This window comes from Meleagris gallopavo, chromosome 1 (assembly GCF_000146605.3).
Source record: "Meleagris gallopavo isolate NT-WF06-2002-E0010 breed Aviagen turkey brand Nicholas breeding stock chromosome 1, Turkey_5.1, whole genome shotgun sequence".
NCBI classification, from domain to species: Eukaryota; Metazoa; Chordata; class Aves; order Galliformes; family Phasianidae; genus Meleagris; species Meleagris gallopavo.
The window spans coordinates 48,943,311-48,962,454 of NC_015011.2; the positions used below are offsets into that span (position 1 = coordinate 48,943,311).

General features: G+C 49.2%; 1 protein-coding gene across 1 annotated transcript in view; it reads right to left on the reverse strand.

The window, feature by feature from the left end:
* Positions 1-10,896: 10,896 nt before the first annotated feature.
* The window catches only part of TAB1 (TGF-beta activated kinase 1 (MAP3K7) binding protein 1), an 8,551-nt gene continuing 303 nt past the window's right edge, over positions 10,897-19,144 (reverse strand). The window contains exons 2-11 of the mRNA XM_010710848.3: positions 18,546-18,682; positions 18,231-18,384; positions 17,513-17,599; positions 16,852-16,990; positions 16,267-16,380; positions 13,821-13,932; positions 13,577-13,721; positions 12,983-13,205; positions 12,521-12,677; positions 10,897-11,581 (exon numbers count right to left, since the gene is read on the reverse strand). Coding sequence (XP_010709150.1) covers positions 11,374-11,581; positions 12,521-12,677; positions 12,983-13,205; positions 13,577-13,721; positions 13,821-13,932; positions 16,267-16,380; positions 16,852-16,990; positions 17,513-17,599; positions 18,231-18,384; positions 18,546-18,682 — 1,476 coding nt within the window. The 3' untranslated portion in view covers positions 10,897-11,373. The remainder of the gene's footprint in view (positions 11,582-12,520; positions 12,678-12,982; positions 13,206-13,576; positions 13,722-13,820; positions 13,933-16,266; positions 16,381-16,851; positions 16,991-17,512; positions 17,600-18,230; positions 18,385-18,545; positions 18,683-19,144) is intronic.

Here is a 19,144-nt window from a genome sequence, read left to right on the forward strand (position 1 = left end):
CCCTGCTCCCCCCCGCAGCATCTCTGCACCGCCGTTATGGGGAGATGCGCCCGGCGACGTGCAGGAAGTTTGGCTGCGGTGCCAGAAATAGAGCTTTGCGTCTGCTGACTCTCCATCCCGCGCCCCGACCGCAAAAACTGCCTTTACTCTGTTCAACTTTTCCCTGCGTTCGAGGCCGGTTTGTGGAGAGGGAAGCAAAGCCAGGCGGAGCCCGAACAAATCAGCGAAACATGGGCGTGGGATCGCACCCCTTGCAGCCGAGAGCTACAGAGGTCAAAAGGAAGCAACACTGGAGAACACCCTTCCTTGTGAGTTGCTGGGAATTTAGAATAACAGTGTGTTCAAAACAAAGTATTGGTGCCAGTGCCCCTCCAACCCGCCATTATCTGACGACTGAGCCATGCTGTGCGCCAGTACAGGCGGCCCTCACACCATTCTTATGGGAACTCAGTGAGGATCTACAAGAGATCAGAGAATCATGGAATGGCCAAGGTTGGAAAAGACTTGCAAGATCATATGATCATAGAATGGCTTGTGTTGGAAGGGACCTTAAAGATCATCTAGTCCCAACACACCTGCTATGGGCAGGGTTGATCATCAAGTCCAACCTTCAGCCCATCGCCACCATGCCCAGTGACCATGTCCCTCAGTGCCACATCCACACGGTTCTGGAACACCTCCAGGGACAGTGACTCCACCACCTCCCTGGGCAGCCTGTGCCACTGCAGCATCACTCTTCCAATAAAACCATTCCACCTTCACACTTAACAGAAAGAGGCATTCTGTGGCAACCAGTACTAAGGCAACCCAAGAGGTTCCTCGCCTACAGGGCTCAGCATCACTCAGCATCTATATGGATAACAGCAGTGGAAGAGCATGAGGAAGAAAAGGCCTAAACTGCTCAGCCAGCAAAATCTTCCTTGCCAAAGGGCTGTTCCAGTGTTAAGGCCAAGGTTGAGATGGTCCTGGAGGCAAAGAGCATAAGTGAAGGAGAAATTTCCCCTCCACAACCTGAGCTGGAGGATGACTGAAGGCACTTGGGGGTGAGCCGGGTTCTGTATGACTCAGTAGCTCTGCAGAAGTACTGAGAGAAAGGAATGAGGCTGGAGGAGGAAGGAAATGGTACAATAAGTAAAGTTCTTGCCATAGAAGAAAGGTGATTTTGTGGCAGAACTCAATACCACACTAACCAAGTCCTTGAGGAACAGCACGTCAGTGAGAGCACCCCTCTGAGGTGACAACATCTCCATCTCCACGTTTGGGATGACATTGTCTGTCCACGGGAGGATGCTCCCTGGGACAACCCAACAAAGAACTGGGCTTGGATGGAGCCCTCAGCTGAATTTCCATCAGATCCATGACAGCTCTGAGTGATGGCAAGGGATGGTGTTAGTTTCGCTTGCAGGGGTGATTTCAGCTCTGGGAGTACAAATCCCATTAGGGATGGGCAGCAATCTCCCATTCCTTTCCCACAGCCAGCAAACACCCATCACAGAAGGGGAAGCTGGCACTGATGGGAAGAGAAGAATGCTGGTACCCTGCTCCCAAGTGGGACCTTGCTTCCAAACCCCTGTGACTCTGGGGTTGTGGACCCAGAGAGCAGAAAAATCTTTGTTTTTTCCTTTACTATTTTTTCATGGTCTTATGTTCTTTGATGGCAGCAGACTGAGGCTCAGATGTAGCATCCAAACGCCTCCTGGTTTTTAATTTACGTAGCCACCGTACCCTCTCCCAAAGGTAAAACCCCCAAACCTTTAGCTCTATTTTACATAAAAGCAACTGAGGATTAGAAAAATTATGTGATTTGCTGGAGGCCAAACAGAGAGTCTGTGGTAGGGATGAAATTTGACTGTGGCTCCCAAATTAGCATCACAACCATTGCTGTTCTGTAGCGTTTTCTCTCTGCTTTGCATACTTCAGTCTGAGACATGCTGGACAAGCTGCCTTGGGATGAGGAGTCATTTTTAGCCATGTTTCTGCAGAAATGAAGCTCTCACCATCACGTTGTCTATCTGCCTGTCTATCAGCCGCCCACAGCATGGTGTGAATCCGCTGGCCAACTCCAACCATGCTGCAGTGAATGGCAGATCTTCCCGCACCACCACTGGGATGCACTCATCTATAAGTGGGAAGAGGAAGGGAAAGCAGAGGATGCTCCACTGGGGAGTGAGGTTCTGAGCTCCAGGCATGATACTCAGGGCTGGGAAGAGAGGTGGTACATCCTGGAGTGCAGCAAGCGTGGTCGTGAATGAGACAGGGAATGTTTGTCCCACACTCACAAAGCAAGTTTTTTCCCTAACCCCCAAGGGCTGCTCCTGGGGGAAGAAGGCAATGAGTTCACCTTAAATGGTCTAAAACCCAAACCTCTGTATGCAAATGAACTCTGATGAGATGAGCGAGATGAAGCACTGCCAACCCTGGCTCAGCTCATTGACTACCCAACACTGACAGCAGTCCATGCTCGTTGGCAATGCATTCAGCCCCACAAACATTTCTGCCTCCCCCAGCCCCATGCTACAACCTCGCCAGGTGCAAAGCTTTCAAGCAGAACCATTACCACGTGTGTTTTCTGGTTTAGGTGGCCCTGGTTTCTTCTAGGGCTGGCCTTTTACAGCAATGCCTAGCGCCCATCATCTTGCAAAGAGGAATTACGAGCACTTTCCTCCCCGACACTGTTACACATGCATTTTCTACCATGTGGCCATTGCTGATAAGGGTGGCTCTTGGGCTCCACACATGCAAAAAGCCTAACACTCGGTTAACTCCTTCCCACTGACCCATGGAGCCCTACTAATGACCCAACTTTCACTGCGTAATGTCACAGAGAGGTCACCTCATTTCGCCCTTTGGGATTCCAGCCCTTATAACGCCCTTTCCAGTCTGACTCTGCAAACAAAGTGCTCCTTTGAGCAGGGCACTCCTGAAATCTGATGCCCTTATTCGTATTGAACTGCTGGTGGCAGGGTGGAAAACAACAAAGCGACATTTCTATTGCTGGTCACCAAGAAAGTGGGGTAGGACAAGGGTATTTCTCTCTTCTTCAGATCTGAAAAAACAACAGTCGCTGGCAACCACCATTGCTAGCAATCAGGGTACAGCAAGAAAATGAGATGAACAAACCCCTGATAGAATGCTCAGGGACCAGAACTAGCAGGACCCACCCAGAAACAATGCCTTGCGCACAGGGGAAACAAACAAATGCCGTTTAACTCTGCTGTGAAGTAACATAAAACTCTGCCAGATAAGGATTGTTTGCTCTCACTGAGGGCAGCCCTACTCCCTGGGCTGTTTGCTGAAATGCATTTGTTTTGTTTTGTTCTGTTTTGGCTTGGTTTAATATTCTTTTCCTATTGATGATATTAAAGACAGCAGTGAGGTTTCATAAAGCAGTCACAGATCATAGAATCATACAGTCATTAAGTTTGGAAAGACCGCTAAGATCATCTAGTCCAACCATGATCCCATCAATCCAACCATCACCCCATCAATCCAACTGTGAGCCCATCAGTCCAACCATCACCCCGTCAGTCCAACTGTCATCACCCCATGAATCCAACCATCAACCCAACAGTTCCACCATCAACCCATTAATCCAATCACCAACCCATCAGTTCAACCATCAACTCACCATGAGCAGCGAACACTGTGAGTCCTGATGTCACTGGGCGCTCTTATTCCCAATAGCCTTTTCTGAGTAGTACAGCCTTTCCCACAGGGAGAAAACCCACGTGTGTGCTCAGGCTGGCTGCTCTACCACTACATCATCTTCTCACTGGCCTTTGTCCCATCCATGCCCTCCTGCCTGAGCTCCAATGCCACCTGCAGGGTGACAGCAGTTCCTTCCCCCGAGGGTCTGTGAAGATTTTTGTGTTAAAGCACTCTGGAGCGAACATATCCACTAGGGTCATATCAATTTCCCTGGCCCCTGTGAGTGATACAGCATGTCCAGATGGGGAATTGGAAAGAAAACAGCCTCAAAACCAATTTCATTGTAATCGGCGCCAGCTGCGTGTGTTGATAAGGCCCTGATAACACTGCAGAGAGGAGATATCGATGTCAGACAGCCTAACAGCTCTGACTCTGGCTGGAGGCAGGTACCAGCGAGTGCCCCAAAATCATCCCCTACAGTAGTGGCCAGGCAGTCTGGGGCCAGCAACTGGTGGGAGCAGAGCTTTGCAAAGAGGCTTCAGCACTTAAGCATGCCCAAGAGTGCAAGGCAGCAAAAAGGAGCCTCCTGTGTCCCAGCGTGTGCTGGAGCAGAAGAGTGGCTGGTGTTGTCTCCAGATAGAACTTTAACTCCCAGCCATTCCTATTTGTCTTTGCTCCTTGCATGTTGTGAATAGATATTAGCTCGAGCTCAATGGGCTCCACGCAGGTCTTGGAGCCAGATGATTCAAGCTGGGATTTGTTCCACATCTCGGGTTTCGCGTGTTTTCTTTAGCTGCATTTTAATTGTGGGGTTTTCCTTCGGTGAGCCGTGCAACAACACAGGCGCTGCTGTAAATATCTCAAATAAATGCTATGCTCTGATCATGGCAGGGTGGGCAAGAAGTGTCCTACAACAGGACAGGTTGAGGTTTTATCACAGCTCTTTGTCTGGAAGGCCGTTGGAAATGTGTCCGCACAAAATGCCTGATGGTGGTCTGGAAAACAGTGCAGAATGTCAGCAGAGAGAGGAGTGTAGCTGGTTAAACAAAGCCAGGCTGGGCTTTAGCTCACCTTCACTTCCACCTTGAAGCTACAAACTTACAAAGGGCAGCCCAGCTCAATGCACAGGGAGAGAAAATTATTGCTTCCCATTATTGCTCAGTGGTCAATCCCAATGGGCTGCGTTGCATCTTGAGCTGGCTGCCAAAAGTGAGGTGCTCTCATGAAACACTGACCCACCAAACTTCATGCAACTGATCCCCATTTCCTGCTGCTGAGATCCTACATGGATCCACCAAACTGATCCCCATTTCTTGCTGCTTCCAAGCACTGTACAGCTCTGTGCTGTGGTGCCTGAGGGGCAGGAGAGGGGCTGGTTGGACATCAGATGGGGTATGCGGGAGAGCTCCCACCCAGACTAGTGCTGCAGGACCTCTAGGAGGTCTGGTGCACAGCTGCAGGCGCACATTTGAGCACCATCCCCACGCCAGTTTAAATAAATAAGTGGCTACGAACACTTCGCTTGGCTTCTTATTCAGCCACTCAAGCATCAAATACCTCCGGGATTCTTCGGGTCTTAATTTGCAGAACTATTTCCTTTCTGAGTGCTCTTTTATTCTTTTATTTTCCTTTTTTTTTTTCCCTCATTCAAACCTGTTTTTCCTGTGGTGAGCGATCCTTGTGGGTGAAGGGAGGCGGTGGGACTCTGGTTAGAAAAGGGTTTTGGTGGCTGCTGCTGCTTCAGTGGGGACGAGCGTGGGTCTGAAATACCACGGATGCCTCAAGGACGGAACAAGCCAGGGCCTGATGGAGCAGCCTCACACGTCAGCATGAGTGGGGAAACAATGTGCAGCCCCCCCTGTGCTACCCACGCTGCTTTTCAGGTTGCTTCAGGCGTTGGGGGCTGCGGGGAGACGCCGGGAGAGGCCCCTGAGGCACCTCCAGGACTGCAAATGGAAGGGATGGAACACAAACGGAAAGGAGACGGCGTTGTTTTCTCTTTATTTTAAACCAGAGATGAGAATATTAAGGGATCTGATTCATAGTGTTTGAACACCTGGGAGTGATACATAGCACAGCCTGTTCACAGGCACGAGATCTTCACTGGGTGTAATCTAAAACAAATGTCATCCCAGCCAATCTGTAATCAAGGCCTCGTGGATCAGTGAGTAAGTATCGGGGCTTACCAGAATCAGTGAGACCTGCGGTGGTGGTGGTGAGGACTTATGGCTGCCTCCTCCCTTCACCCACGTACCCCTAAGACAAACCTTCCCTCTGGTCCCCAGGTGTCTGCTGAAGGTGTCCCACGTGGGTCTGCACAGGGTGCTCTTTAATATCTTCATCAACGACAGGAGGACCCTCAGCAGTGTGCAGGATAACACCAAGCAGACTGAGCTCCTCAGTCAGGACGTCAAGGTCTGGCTAGTACTTAATTCCCTGGCACTTTCTTAGGCCCCACACCCTAGATAACACTCAGCCACTTATCATGGCGGGTTGGCTCTCCAGCAACTTTTATTCAGAGGTGCTGAAATAGTTATTCTCTCTGCTGAAATATCCCATCGTCCTGCCACGCATGCACCAGCTACCTCAAAACACAGATTGTCACAACATACCCTCTTCTCGTCCCTTGATGTGCTCCAGTGGAGCCACACCATTTGCCTTCCTCATCAGACATGGAGCTGGGTAACGCTTCCTTCTGCAGGAACTGCAGCCCCACGTGCTGCCTGGGTAGAGAAGTGGCTCTAATTAGAGGAAAGCACGTCGCTGCACCTGCTTGGAGAGCTGCAGGTCCCCAGCCTCCTTACAGCTCGGTGTAGGGCCATTAGCACGACAGCGCATCTCCCAGCACTGCACACTTGCTCTCACTCTTGGCCACCTGCCCACCAGATGCCAAAGGGAGGTGCCAAGCACAGCAATTAGCGGGCAATGTCAGCAACCGGCTGCAGGTTGAGCTCCTTAGTGGTGACAATGAGGGTCCCTTGATGGCCGCAGGTCCTGCTGATGTCCCCCAGTGAAGGGCACCAGCGGGTAACGTCTGAGCAAAACTGCTGAATATTGCACCGTGCTTTGCTCTGCTCATCTCTGACTGGAGCCGCAGGCAGGCAGCAGCCTCACCCAGGTCCCAGCAGGGAGCCTGCTGCCGTCGTCGTTTGCAGCACGGGTGCAGCCGAAAGCTGCTCTATTAGTCCTTAATTACATCCTCGCTATCCCAAATCCTTAAATTCACCACTAAAGGCAGATCGAAATAAAAATGTCACACTTTTGCAGCTCAGATATTTGCAGCCATGAATAATACACTCGCACACTCATTTACTAATGGATACACTTCTCTTCTAATTTCTTTTCCCCTCCAGACATTTGCAGAAGCTCTTTCCATTCCCATCACACCTTTAGCTAGCAGTTAGACATTCTCTGTTTTGTTGCTCTTATCTCTTCCCTGAAAGCTTTTATTGACTGCCCGTTGTTTTTTTTTCTCCTCACCTTTTCCATTTCCCATGCAGCTTTTTTTTTTTTTTTTTCCTGTTGTTGTTTCAAGGCTTCAGATCTCTGAGCAGTCCCTCATGTAGCTATTTTGGAGATCTCACTCTGCAGCAGCTGAGAGCTAACACCAGGAGCCATGAGGGAGTGCAGATCTGGCACCAGAATTTCAGGGGATTGAGGGGTTCTCAGTAGATCACAGAATCATGAAATCATAATGGTCTGAGTAGACTTCTAAGATCAAAGAATCTTAGAATGGCTTAGGTCAGAAGGAACCTTAGAGATCATCCATTTTCCAACCCTCTGCCATGCACAGGGTTAATCGCCTTGTCTAACCTCCAGTCCATTTCCACCATGCCCACTGACCACATCCCTCGGTGCCACATCCACACGGTTCTGGAACACCTCCAGGGGTGGTGACTCCATCACTTCCATGGGCAGCCTGTTCCAACACCTGAGCACTGATAGATTTGCCTGCTTTCTGTCATTTCTCCAAGCACAGAAGAGGATTTAGGCATTGAAGAGGATAGGAAAAGAGCATGGTGGAGAGCCATTACCTGCTTTGTTTCTGCGGCCAGCTGCTGTTGGCTGGAGTGAGGGACTTTCCAAGCCACTGATGCACGAAACCACTAACAGCTCGGCTTTGATCCCACTGCTTTGAAAGCAGTCCTGAATTGGCCAACAACACCAGCTCCAGCTGTAGCTTCATGCAGTGGGTTGGGAAATGTCTGGCCACTTCTAGGATCCTGGTGTTGAATGGGTGGGAACCAGCCACAATGACAACCCCAGGTGCCTTCAGAGAATCATTATGATTGGAAAAGACTTTTAATATCACCTGGTCCAACCATCAGCCCACCCCACCATGCCCACTAACCATGTCCCTCAGTGCCACGTTCACACAGTTCTGGAATGGCTCCAGGGATGGTGACTCTCCCACCTCTGTGGGCAGCCTGTGCCACTGCAGCACCACTCTTTCTGAGAAGTTTTTCCTAGTGTCCAACCTGAACCTTCCCTGGTGGTCCCCTTGAGGCCACTACCTCTTGTCCCAGCTTTGATGGCTGTTTGCTGCTCAACAACTGGAAGGTGCTTGGTGGCTCCGGAATGTCCTACCTAGCTGGGTGCACTTCCCCTGCAGCTTGCTTGGGGCACCCTGGCTCTTATGGCTGAAAGCAAAGCAGCTGATTTGCTCTGCAGAAAGGGGCTGGTGCTGATCCCCACCACCACGCAGTTTTTGCAAGGCTCAGAAAAGCTCTCTGCTCAGAAGAAATGCCGAGTTTCTAGGTCATGCTGTTCTTGGGAGACAAGACAGAAAGCAGGTTAGGAGAGTCAAAACAGGAGAGGAGGATGGGACCAGAAGCCCAAGTCATCTCCTCCAACCCTGCAAACACCCTATCCAAGCCGCTTCTTGCTATGGCCAAATCCTGGTGTGGGCTCCTGCAGCAGGTGAGGAAAGCAGGGAGTAGAGATGCTGCACCCACCCTGCTTGCCCCGTTGCTCTCCGAGGGCTGCACAGCCCTTTGCTTTCCATGCTCTGCTGACGGCTAATCCTGCATGCCGGATCCTTTGCGCTTCCCGTGCTGATTCCTCCCGGGCATCTGCTTTCTCTTCCATTCTGCTCGGCAGCCTGAACTCGGTTGCTCTAATCCCTCCATCTTCAGTCGCGTTCGCAGCTCCACATAATAAATATTAACAGCTTACACGTACCTCGGGGTTCTTATGCAAGGACTCCAAACAGCTTTATGGTTCGGATGTGCATGGGGATGGCTTTATACAGCCACCGATGAGACGGCAGTTGTTTAGCAACCTCCAGCAACAACACACAATGGTTAAGACGGGAAGCAGAGATAAATATCGCATCCACTTGAAACTCCGGGAGGGGATTGGAGTTGGCAGAATATAAGCACTCGTTTTGAATTTTAGCCAGAATACTCCAAACAGCATTCCTATGCTTACAGAGAGAGCTGTAGGATTTAAAATACCTAACCCATCCCCCGTGGTTTATTTACAACTCGCATTAGCAGCGCTGACATTTCAGGATGCCGGAGATGCTCTTTGCTGGACAGAGTTCCTCCAGCAATGAGCTGCGCTGGGTTCCTCTAACGCCCTTCTTCAGAATGTGGAAGGAACAAACAGACCCCATTGGCTTGAGCGGGGTTTTTTCCACTGTTGTTGCACAGCTCCCTAAGGATAACGTTAAATCCTGACATCTGCTTCCGAGCCGCTTTCCCTCATACACACTATTCCTGTGACCTGGACTCCTAAGCCATGGTATATTGCATGCACAGAAAACCTATTTTCCTCTTCTTCTTCTTCCAGTGGCCATAAAGCTCTGTACGCTCCTACTTACTTCAATTTTTGTTACCTAGCAAAGCAGGAGTTGTGTTGAAGGAAAAGTTTGTTTTGTGTGATCTGCTTTATGTAAGGGCGTTTGGCAATTCTTAAACTTGGTCTGCAGCATCTGCATGCTGGAATATTTCCCATTGGAAGCATTCTCAGTATAAGTTAGCAAATACCATAGATGGATGGGATAGGGGAATAAGCAAGAAAGACTTGTTTATACAGCTCTCAAAATCCGTGCTAGGTTGGGGAACACAAAATAGGATAAAATATCTTCAGCTCCATTTTAGTCTGCACTAGGATGGCACCATCCTTTTCAGGTTGGAAAATAGGAAAAACTTCTTTTCAGGAAGAATGACAGTGTAGTAGCACAGGCTGCCCAGGGAGGCAGTGGAATCCGCATCCCCGGAGGTGTCCCAGAACCGTATGGATATGGCACTGAGGACATGGTTATGGGCATGGTGGGGATGGGTTGGTGGCTGCACTCGGAGATCTCAGTGGCAGAGAAACAGAGCATCTGCGGGCAGCCCAGCAGCCCTGCTGTTCCCAGGGAAGCCCGCAGGGCATGGGCAGGGCCTGAGAAGGCAGTGGCAGGGAGCCAGTCACGGGTGTGCAAGGAATTCCTCCTGTACCTTCCCAGGAAGCAAGCACTTCTCACCGCTTCGACCCTGCCCACATAGTTCTCAGTAAACTCTGATCTTGGCTCGGGGCACTCTATGCTATTTGATTTATGGGGAGGGAGAAATCTCCCTCCACTCCTCCAAAACCAGCATGCCACAAGCGCCTCGAACCTGCACACACCAGAGTTCGCTGCATGCTGGCTTTCACTGCAGCAATGCTCTGCTCCTTCCCTTCTTCCCTTAATCACACCAAAGGCTTCGCCGCATTGCCTACACCTTTCCCTAGCAAGGCAGGCTGCAGCGGGAAGGCTGCAGCAGGCAGGAAAGAGGCACGCTTGCCGCCTGCTGTCAGAAACCTGAACTGAAGGGGAAAGTTGCTGCGATTCTGACACCTTCTCCAGCTCCTCCAGGCTAATGCTCAGCTGCGCATCTTCTCTCCTTGCTGCCCACTTCTGCTTTGACACGAAGATGAACTCCAGCACCCGTAACACAACTGCACTGCAACACAGCTGTAGCTTTAAGGTCATCAACACCTAACTTCCTTCTAGGCATTGACAAAAGCCTGTTAAGAAAAATGCATTACACTCCACCCTCTACAAAATCTGGATTTATGTTTTAGTACCGGTGCCAAAGTTCTGCCAGTAAGCGTAGGACAAAGGCTACAGAGGCTCTGAATCCACACGCAGAATGCTTCTACAACTGAAACCTGCTTGCTGCAAGTTGCAATGCTGGGAGCTGAAGGTTTTCAGTGGGAAGAGCTGTCACACCCACATCCTTTTGATTTAAGGAAGAGAGCAAGCCACACAGGTGCCAATGAGTGTAGCTATAAGTTATTTATTCTGCAAAATAGAGGTATCTTCTATGGAGTTGAACACTGGAATCACAGCATTATGAATTGTGGAAACATTTTGACAGCACACACACACGCAGGCACACACGTACACCTACACACGCACACACAGCCTTTGTACAGGCCTCTACTCTTGCATTATCAAGGAGAGAACCCTCTCTGCAACTTTATTTGTAAAAACCTGCAGCGAGGGTTGCATTCAAGACCCCTTCCCTTGTTCACTGGGCTTCCAAGGGAAAGAGGTCAGTCAGGATTAGGTGCATTGCACAGGAAACACGTATGACAAGAGCAAGGCAGACGCTCCCCAGCCCGGTGTTCAGCACATCCTGGATAGGAGTTAACTCTTGGCAGAACACAGAAGTGAGCCGGAGCGCTCTTGCTCTCCTCAGTCTTTTCTCGCACAGTCGAGCACCTGGGGGGTGGAGGAGGCACGTTTCCACGTTAGGACACAGTCAGTGCTCCCTGCTCACCATGGTCCATGTTCCAAAGCCGGTAAAACTCTGCAAAGTCCACATAGGGCTCTACGCGCCCGTCTTCATCTGGCTGGAGCGAGTGGGAAGGGCGGGAGCGAAACAGACCCCCATCCGAACTTGAACTGCTACTCTGTGTGTGAGTGTTAGTGGACTGGAGAGTCACAGTGGGGCTTTGGCTGTGGAGAGAGAGAGAGAACAAAAGCAGCTTTATTTTTCCACATCCACAACCTTGCACAAGGCACCAGAACAAGTGCCAGCTTCTTTAAGGATTAAGCTATCAGGTAGAAGAAGTTACAGATCCTTGCTCTGTCACAGCATTAGGTGTGTTGAGAACAGCATGCTACTGATGACTGACAAAGATACCTGCCTCACCTTTAACTGGACAGCTTTAAGTACAACCAGACATCTGAGAAACAAAGGAGAGGTAGCAAAGAAAAGAAAAATAAAAAAAGAGGGACACACTCTGCTGGCTTTACAGGAAGAGTCTGGCAGCAGAAGAGCTATTCTTGCATGACCCACACTACAGCCAAAGCAGCTCTGGTTTGTCAGCCTCATTGTTTCTGGAACTACCAGAACACAATAAGCATAGAGCTTCTTCGCTTTGCAGAACGTACACACTCCACCCTGTGCCAAAGGCTGAGATCAAATCAGAGCCACTACTAGGATCCTGCACAGTAGATTCACACAGGATCTGGGTCTAACCTTTATCCCTTCTTCTACCCTAACTTCCCTCCTCTGAGCAAGCCAAACTGTGCAGCACAACCTCTTCAGCAGCCTCTGTTCATTATTAAAACAAAGGGCACCCATTTTCCCTCCATGCACAGCATCCAACATCCAAAGAGCTGCTTTGGTCTGCCAGTGTCCTCTGGTGACAGCAGCAGATGCTTCTCACAAGGCACGTTCCCAGAGCTGGCTTCAGAGCTGCTTGCTTTGCTCATTCCCACTCCTCACATATCACTTTCCAGCTAACAACTTACGCTGGCTGTCAATACTGCAGTCAGGAGGGCCATGCTGCAGATAAGGGAATGAGTGACAGGTGTGCCTCTGCCTTTCAACCACTTCACACAGCGTGAGCTGCAGGGAACTGCGGGATATCAAGAGAACAGCATATTTACTTAGTGAGGGTGGGGGTGGCTTCATCCAGAGTTGAGCTGCTGTGGGCACCGTTGACCATCTGGCCTTGGGAAGGCATGACAAGAGACAGCGTGACGCTCGTTTTGCTCGTGCTTTGGGAGCTGGAATATGGCACAGAGACTGGGTAGACACGGCCCCCTGAGAAGGAAGAAAACAGAATTATATATGCAGGTGAGGCATGAGTGACAAGGGGTGCAGAGCATCAAAGAAAGGTCAAAGGAATGGTCAAAGATCCCAAGGGAAGAATTTATATTAAGTTTCTTTTCTTAGATGCAATAATGCATCATCAAGTTTAAGGACTCTAGGTCTCAGAAGCCAATAATTCCTCTAATAACAAAATTCCCTCTACACTAAAGTATCTACTCTCCCAACATGAGGTCAATGCCAGATCAAGGGCTCTTATCTTCCACCCTCTATTCCATTTCCTTCTCTCTGCAGCATACCTTGTGTTGGTGTTAGCGTGGGCTGACTCATCTCACCCAAGGGATAGCCAAAATTTCTCACAAGCAGGGTCATGTCTTCATGGCGGGGACAGAACTTGGACCGCTCCCCACCACTGGCAAAAGTGTCACAGTGGATCCGTTTCACCCGGTCCACTACAGCTTGGGCCACGGCATCCAGTGACGTCTGCTTGGCAAACTCTGTGGCTATCATGGCTGCAATTTCCTAAGCAGAGGAGGAAATAAATGAAACAAGGTTTAAGAGATTCTGGAGGAAACCTTTCCGGACACATGACCTAAGTTTTACTGCAATTTATCTAGCTACAGTTCTTGCCAGTCTCACTTGCTGATATGTGCTTTGCACCTAGAATCATCCCATCCTCTTTAACAGGCTCCTCCTAAAAGGAGGGGAAGGTACGTGGCCGAACTGGCTTGGCGAACCAGCTCTCACATTGTTACTAACTGGAATGGGGTGGCACAGGCATCCAGTTCAGGTAGCACTCACACGACAGATGTGAAGGATGGCCTATATGAGAGCAGCCAACACCCCTTAAAATAGTCAGTAGCTGAGAGAATAACTCCCCTGTAAACACTCACCTGGTTGGCCTGCCCAGGCCCATGAGCTGCTTCCAGAGCTTTGTAGAGCCCTTCAGACATAAGCACCAAGAAGCCAGTCACTCCATCCAGAGAGTGCCCTCCATGGATTTCAGGCTCTGCTATAATAGGCTTAGATTTAGCAGCACTGGAAAGAGACAGTATTTTTAATAACCGGTGGTGTCGTAGTGAGTGAGAAGGGTCACAAAGAAAAGGGATTGAAACTACAAAGTTGAGTTTTTCTGACCTGAGGAGTTCAATATCAGTATAGCCATATTTGACTTTGTAGTCTCCAATGCGCCGAGTGCTTTCCTGCCCACGGATAGTTCCCACTTGTTTTATCTTCCCTGCATCCAAGCCTGCCAGATTGAAAACAAAAAGTAAGAGAGTATGGGAAACTCGAAGGACTTACCGCAGTTGCACTGTCAGGAAGGAGAAACACAATATCCACAGCTGAAAAAAAATAGTTACAGTAGGACAAAACAAGAAGCCAAAGAATCATCCTTCTTCACAGGAAGGAAAGAAAGAGCAGTTCGCTCTGTTTCCAAAGGACACGTTCTCATTAGCTGTGATCTGGGAGTGAGAGAGAAGGAGCAAGATGCACACAGCTCAACACTCCCACTCTGAACGCAATGGCTGGCCCTGGGACAACGTCCAAAGCCACTGGTGGCAGCTGGCCTGGGAGCACAGGCATTCACTGAAAAGGCAGTGGAACATCTGTGCCTGTCAGCTCTGGACCATGTGATGGGAGGAGGAAAGCGAGAAGAGGGAAAATATACGTGAAGGATTCTGCTTTTTCTTCCAACAATTATTGATCCCTGTTCCTAAATTCCATATGACAATTTCAGTAATATGCTAACTAGGAAATCAACAAGAGGCACTGAATTTATTCAAATGCTCAGATTGGTGCTGGCTACTCCTAAAACAAGGCCAGTGAGCAAGCAGGTATTTAGTTTAATTAAGTTTAAGCGGATAACTCAAACCTGTCAGGTGCTAGGGAGGGATCTTATCCTGAAGAAGGTCCTAACAGGGACCATCTGTGAGGGGCCATTATTTGAGGCAGGACTCAGAGCAGATGAGTCACTTACCTGGTCTGTTCTGGCAATCCCCCCCTTCCTGGTTAAAAGTAGAGCTAACAGGCAGAAAGTGTTATTTTGAGATTTTTATCTAGGGATGACTGTCCTCAGTACAAGGTGAAGGCAGAGGTCCAACTGAAACTCTCCCCCTGAGTCAAACCAAGCCTCACCACACAGATGGCTCCACACCTACCCCAGCAGTAAGATACAACTCTTGCCATCTGCTGCAGACCAAAGCTGACTCATCAACATGGCCTGGCTCATTTGCCAGCTCCTGGCAGGGGGATACAAGCTAACGACAGACACAAACACAAGGAGGTTTCAAGCACACCAGAGAGCTTGTGTCTAAATCACAGTGATGGTCCAGGAGCACTGAACAAGCTGAAATGAGCAGGGTGAAGAGCCAAGCAGGTGTAAAAAGTCTCTCCCCAGGACAGGTGAAACAAATATCATGACAAACACCATCCCTGTGACTTCTTAGCACTGTGCTTCAACTTGGGCCTACAACAACCTCAGGTAGGTCCCCAGAACAGCCTGTACACGCTAGCTTGCTCCACAGGCTGTCCCTTCCATTAGCGTTGCCAGCAGGAGAACCACTGCTGCACCAGATGAAGAAGGTCAGCATATCTAGCAGAGTCTCCTGTCCCACTATAGACCACAGCTAAATTGAACCTAGTGTTTTAGGCAGTAGAAAGGCAGTCAAAGGCTCTTTTTCCCTGGATTCCTGTGGTCAGTCCTGTTTCATAGCACACAAGACTACTGCAGGAATAAGAAACAAAAAATGAAAGAGAAAGGAATAAAACAAGACCTAGCAGCAAAAAAGTTATCACACTGACAGCCTCCCCAGATAACAACATTGATCAGGTGAACCTAATGAGAAATGCCAAGTTACATATACCAGCACAAAGGCACAGAATACAAGTATCTCCATATGAAGAGTTTGGTGTTAACAGCCACACAAGTGGCCTGGCCTAGTTCCAGACAAAGAAAAAAAAAAACAACAACATGTCAAATATTGTAAAGGAAAAGGGAAATTGCCTGAAGCACAATGTCAGTATAGGCAGAGTTCAATAGTTACTGATGTAAGAGCACTAAATGCCGAAGTTTGGTCTGCCTCTCTCAGAAGTGTACTTGCTGTTTTGCAGCAGCTTGTACACAGGCAAATCAAAACCCACCATCCTCGGGGTGTGGCATCGTGCAGAACTTAACCCAGACTAACTGTGGTTTGCCTCCAAAGGGGCAGTCACACTCCGCCCACCCTGCTTCTGCCCTCTGGCTGCATGCTTCTGTTCCTGCCTTCCTATCCACTCCAGCAATCACACAGCTGCAGGGCAAATCAATGACACCATGGCAGTGGGACACAAAACTAACTCTCAAAACGAACGAAAAAGGAAGAAGAAAAGGACTGTTTTCTGCTGGTTCAGCAAACTGAACTTACTCTGAAGCTTCAGAGTGGCTAGGTATGCAGAAAAAGAACTCATTCTTTGAAACCACAGCCCACAGAGAGCTTCTTTTTGTTGTCACTTATTGTTTTTAGGGGCTTAAATCATTCCTGGTACCCCAGATAACCTAAGACATGAGACATTTCATGTTCCTACCTGAGAACTGAACACTCACCCAGCTGAGAGAAGCGAAAAAGTTCATCCTCATTCTCTGTAGTATGGTCCACGTTTAGCTGAGTCACCTGCAGCCCATCCACTGTGGACTTACACAATAGTGCACGATTGGTACCTGCAGCAGGAGTAGTGAGATGAGGCACCAGATAGCTCTGCCGTTAAGGGGAAGAACATATCCAAATGGAAAAGGAACAGGAGAGGGGAATAAGGACAGAAAAGAAGAGAAAAGCTCATGTACTCTCTCTTCAAAATCTCCTAGAAGTAGACTTGCTTACAGCATACTAGGCCTGTTAGGCAGCTCTTCACTCAGCCTTGAGCCAGTACCTCACAAAACAGTTCTTCACTTCCCAGTGAACCTCCGCTACCTCTCAACCCATTTTCCCCTCTTCTTTGGTCATTAAACATTGTATCAGCCAATATCTGTAGAGATAATGACTTGGACTGATTTGTATATCCTACAAGTAACAAGCAAATCACTCCTTGACCAGGGAAACTGTCCCCAGCATTCAAATTGCTTCTGCTTCCTCACAAACTGCATCCATCCTCACAAACACCTGAACTGGGATGCTAACAAAGAAAAACTCACCAACATTGGCAATATAGAGCTTATTGTTGAGAACAACAGCCACGATGGCCATGGCTCCTCCAGAGATCTCCTGCTCTACAACCTTCAATCTCTCCACGATCTTCTGGTATTGAGGAGGCAGCTGGTGGTGAGGAACACCCTGGAATCGAAGATTATGGAGGAAGCTTAAACACTTAGTCCACAACACTGAAACCACAGCTACAATCAACACTTGTATAGAGAGAGAGGCTTCATTTTGACTGCCTTGCCTCGAGGCCAAGATGTGCAAGTCATACAATTATTTGTTCGATCCCAACAAACCGCATGGGTTTGATAAGATTCTGGAGATGACATTCCAATTCACCTAAAGACCAGAATTCACATCTGCCCATGTACCATGCAAGTTTGAAGCCTTGCCTACCATCCACATCATATATCTTTGTCCTGGAAGAGCCATAAGTACAGGGCTGAGCACGTTCCCACAATACTTTCAGTTCTTTACTAAAAAAACAATGACAGCTCTGGTAGTAGTTCCAGTGGGAACTCTGCAGAACAGACCATGGCACTTGCTTCATTTCACAGTGGCTCCCAGGTGAGAACTACTGGGACAAAGATTTCAGGTTCAGATACAACCTCCTTTGGACAACACTGACCAGTAGCCCAGTTCTTAAGGCTACATTACCTCTGGCAGCTGGGACTGCAGGCTGGCCTTCTCTGCCAAAGCATCATCAATAGACTCCAAGAAACTTCTTTCTACCACATCAAAAGCCTAAAAAAGACCGTAAGAAAAACTGAACTCTTATCCAGTACTTAGAGAGCTTCGAAGCTACCCATCCCCACCTCCTAAGACTAGTTCATAAGAGCAGCTGATCACAGTTCATATGGATATTAAAAGATCACAGCATCATACTGAAATGTAATTATTTTAGTGCAATTATTCTTGTTAACAGCTTGTGAAAGCAATCTGCTAGTACTCAAAACAGGAGACAAAACACACAAATTACAAACCCAGCAATGTCAGAGACCTATCTGATTTTGTATGTTAATTGTAAAAATACTCATCCATCACTCAAGAGAGTGAACTTGCACATGCATCCCCCCACGCCTTAATTTCTCCCTTTCACGCATTGTCATCTCCTTCTCAGGCTGACTTGCTCCTACATGTCCAGTGAAAGCTAGCTGCAAATTCCTGGAGAGCTGTCAGCAGCACACTGACAGCCAGGGAGACAGATGGGTGAGAGATGGAAGTAAAACAAAGCACTGCAGCTGCTCAGGATGAGTGCAATCACAACCACTGGCAGATATTTCAATCCCCTCAGAAACCAGATGCTGCTCCCCAGTGGCAAAAAGTGGAGAGTATTGTGAGAAGAAGGAGCTGTTTCCAGTTCAAGCTGCTTTACCTGAAGCAGAACACGGCGCACATCAGCATCACTGTGATCTGCGTGCAGCTGGCCCAGCAGCAATTCTGCAGACAGCCTCTGGCCCACAAAGTTGGTGACTCGGTTGCCATCATAGCCATTGAAGACACCATAGAGGTAGCAATTGTTCTCACTCCTATCAGAGAAGGCAAAAGAATTCAGATGTCTATGATACAAAAACACACATGACAAGTTTCTCCAGAATCTTGTATGCTCTGAGTCCTCTGTGAAAAGCTAAATATCACCTGCAGACAGAGGCAGGTAAAGGACACTGTGACCCAGGTACAATCAACCTACCTGAATTTCAACCAGTTATCTTCCAAGGGGTGACCCTCTGTACCTTTGCCATCCGCACTGTAGGAACGGTTTGGAGCTGAGCCCACCCCAGAGAGATGGCAGGACGGCAGGTCATCTGTCCAGCTGGGCTGCTGTTCCTGAGAGACACAAAGAGGCCACATAAACCCTGAGATGAGAATGCTGCTTCAGGATGAGCTACAGGTCCATTCCCACTCTCTCTGCTACCAGGGCAGTGCGCCTACCAGAGAACTTCACGTTCCCTGCCGCAGAGCTGCATCACTTACCCCTTGCTTTCCCTCTGAAGATGAGCTCCGGCTGCACCTCCGGCTCTTTCTAACAAGTAACCAGAACTGACGCTCGCACCCGAGCCCGACACACGGCACAGCACAAATGGCGAGTTCGACAGATGGGACCCTCACACCTGGAGGACACCCGCTCAGAGAACGGGGCCTCGGGGCTGCCAACACCGGCGGAGAGCCCCCGTGCCCACACGGGCCCGCCCACAGCGGCTGACCCTCATCCCTCAGGCAGGGCCCCAAAGCCCCACACACGGCTGCGGGCCGGCCCCGGGGCAGCACGGAGCGGAGGACACCCACCTC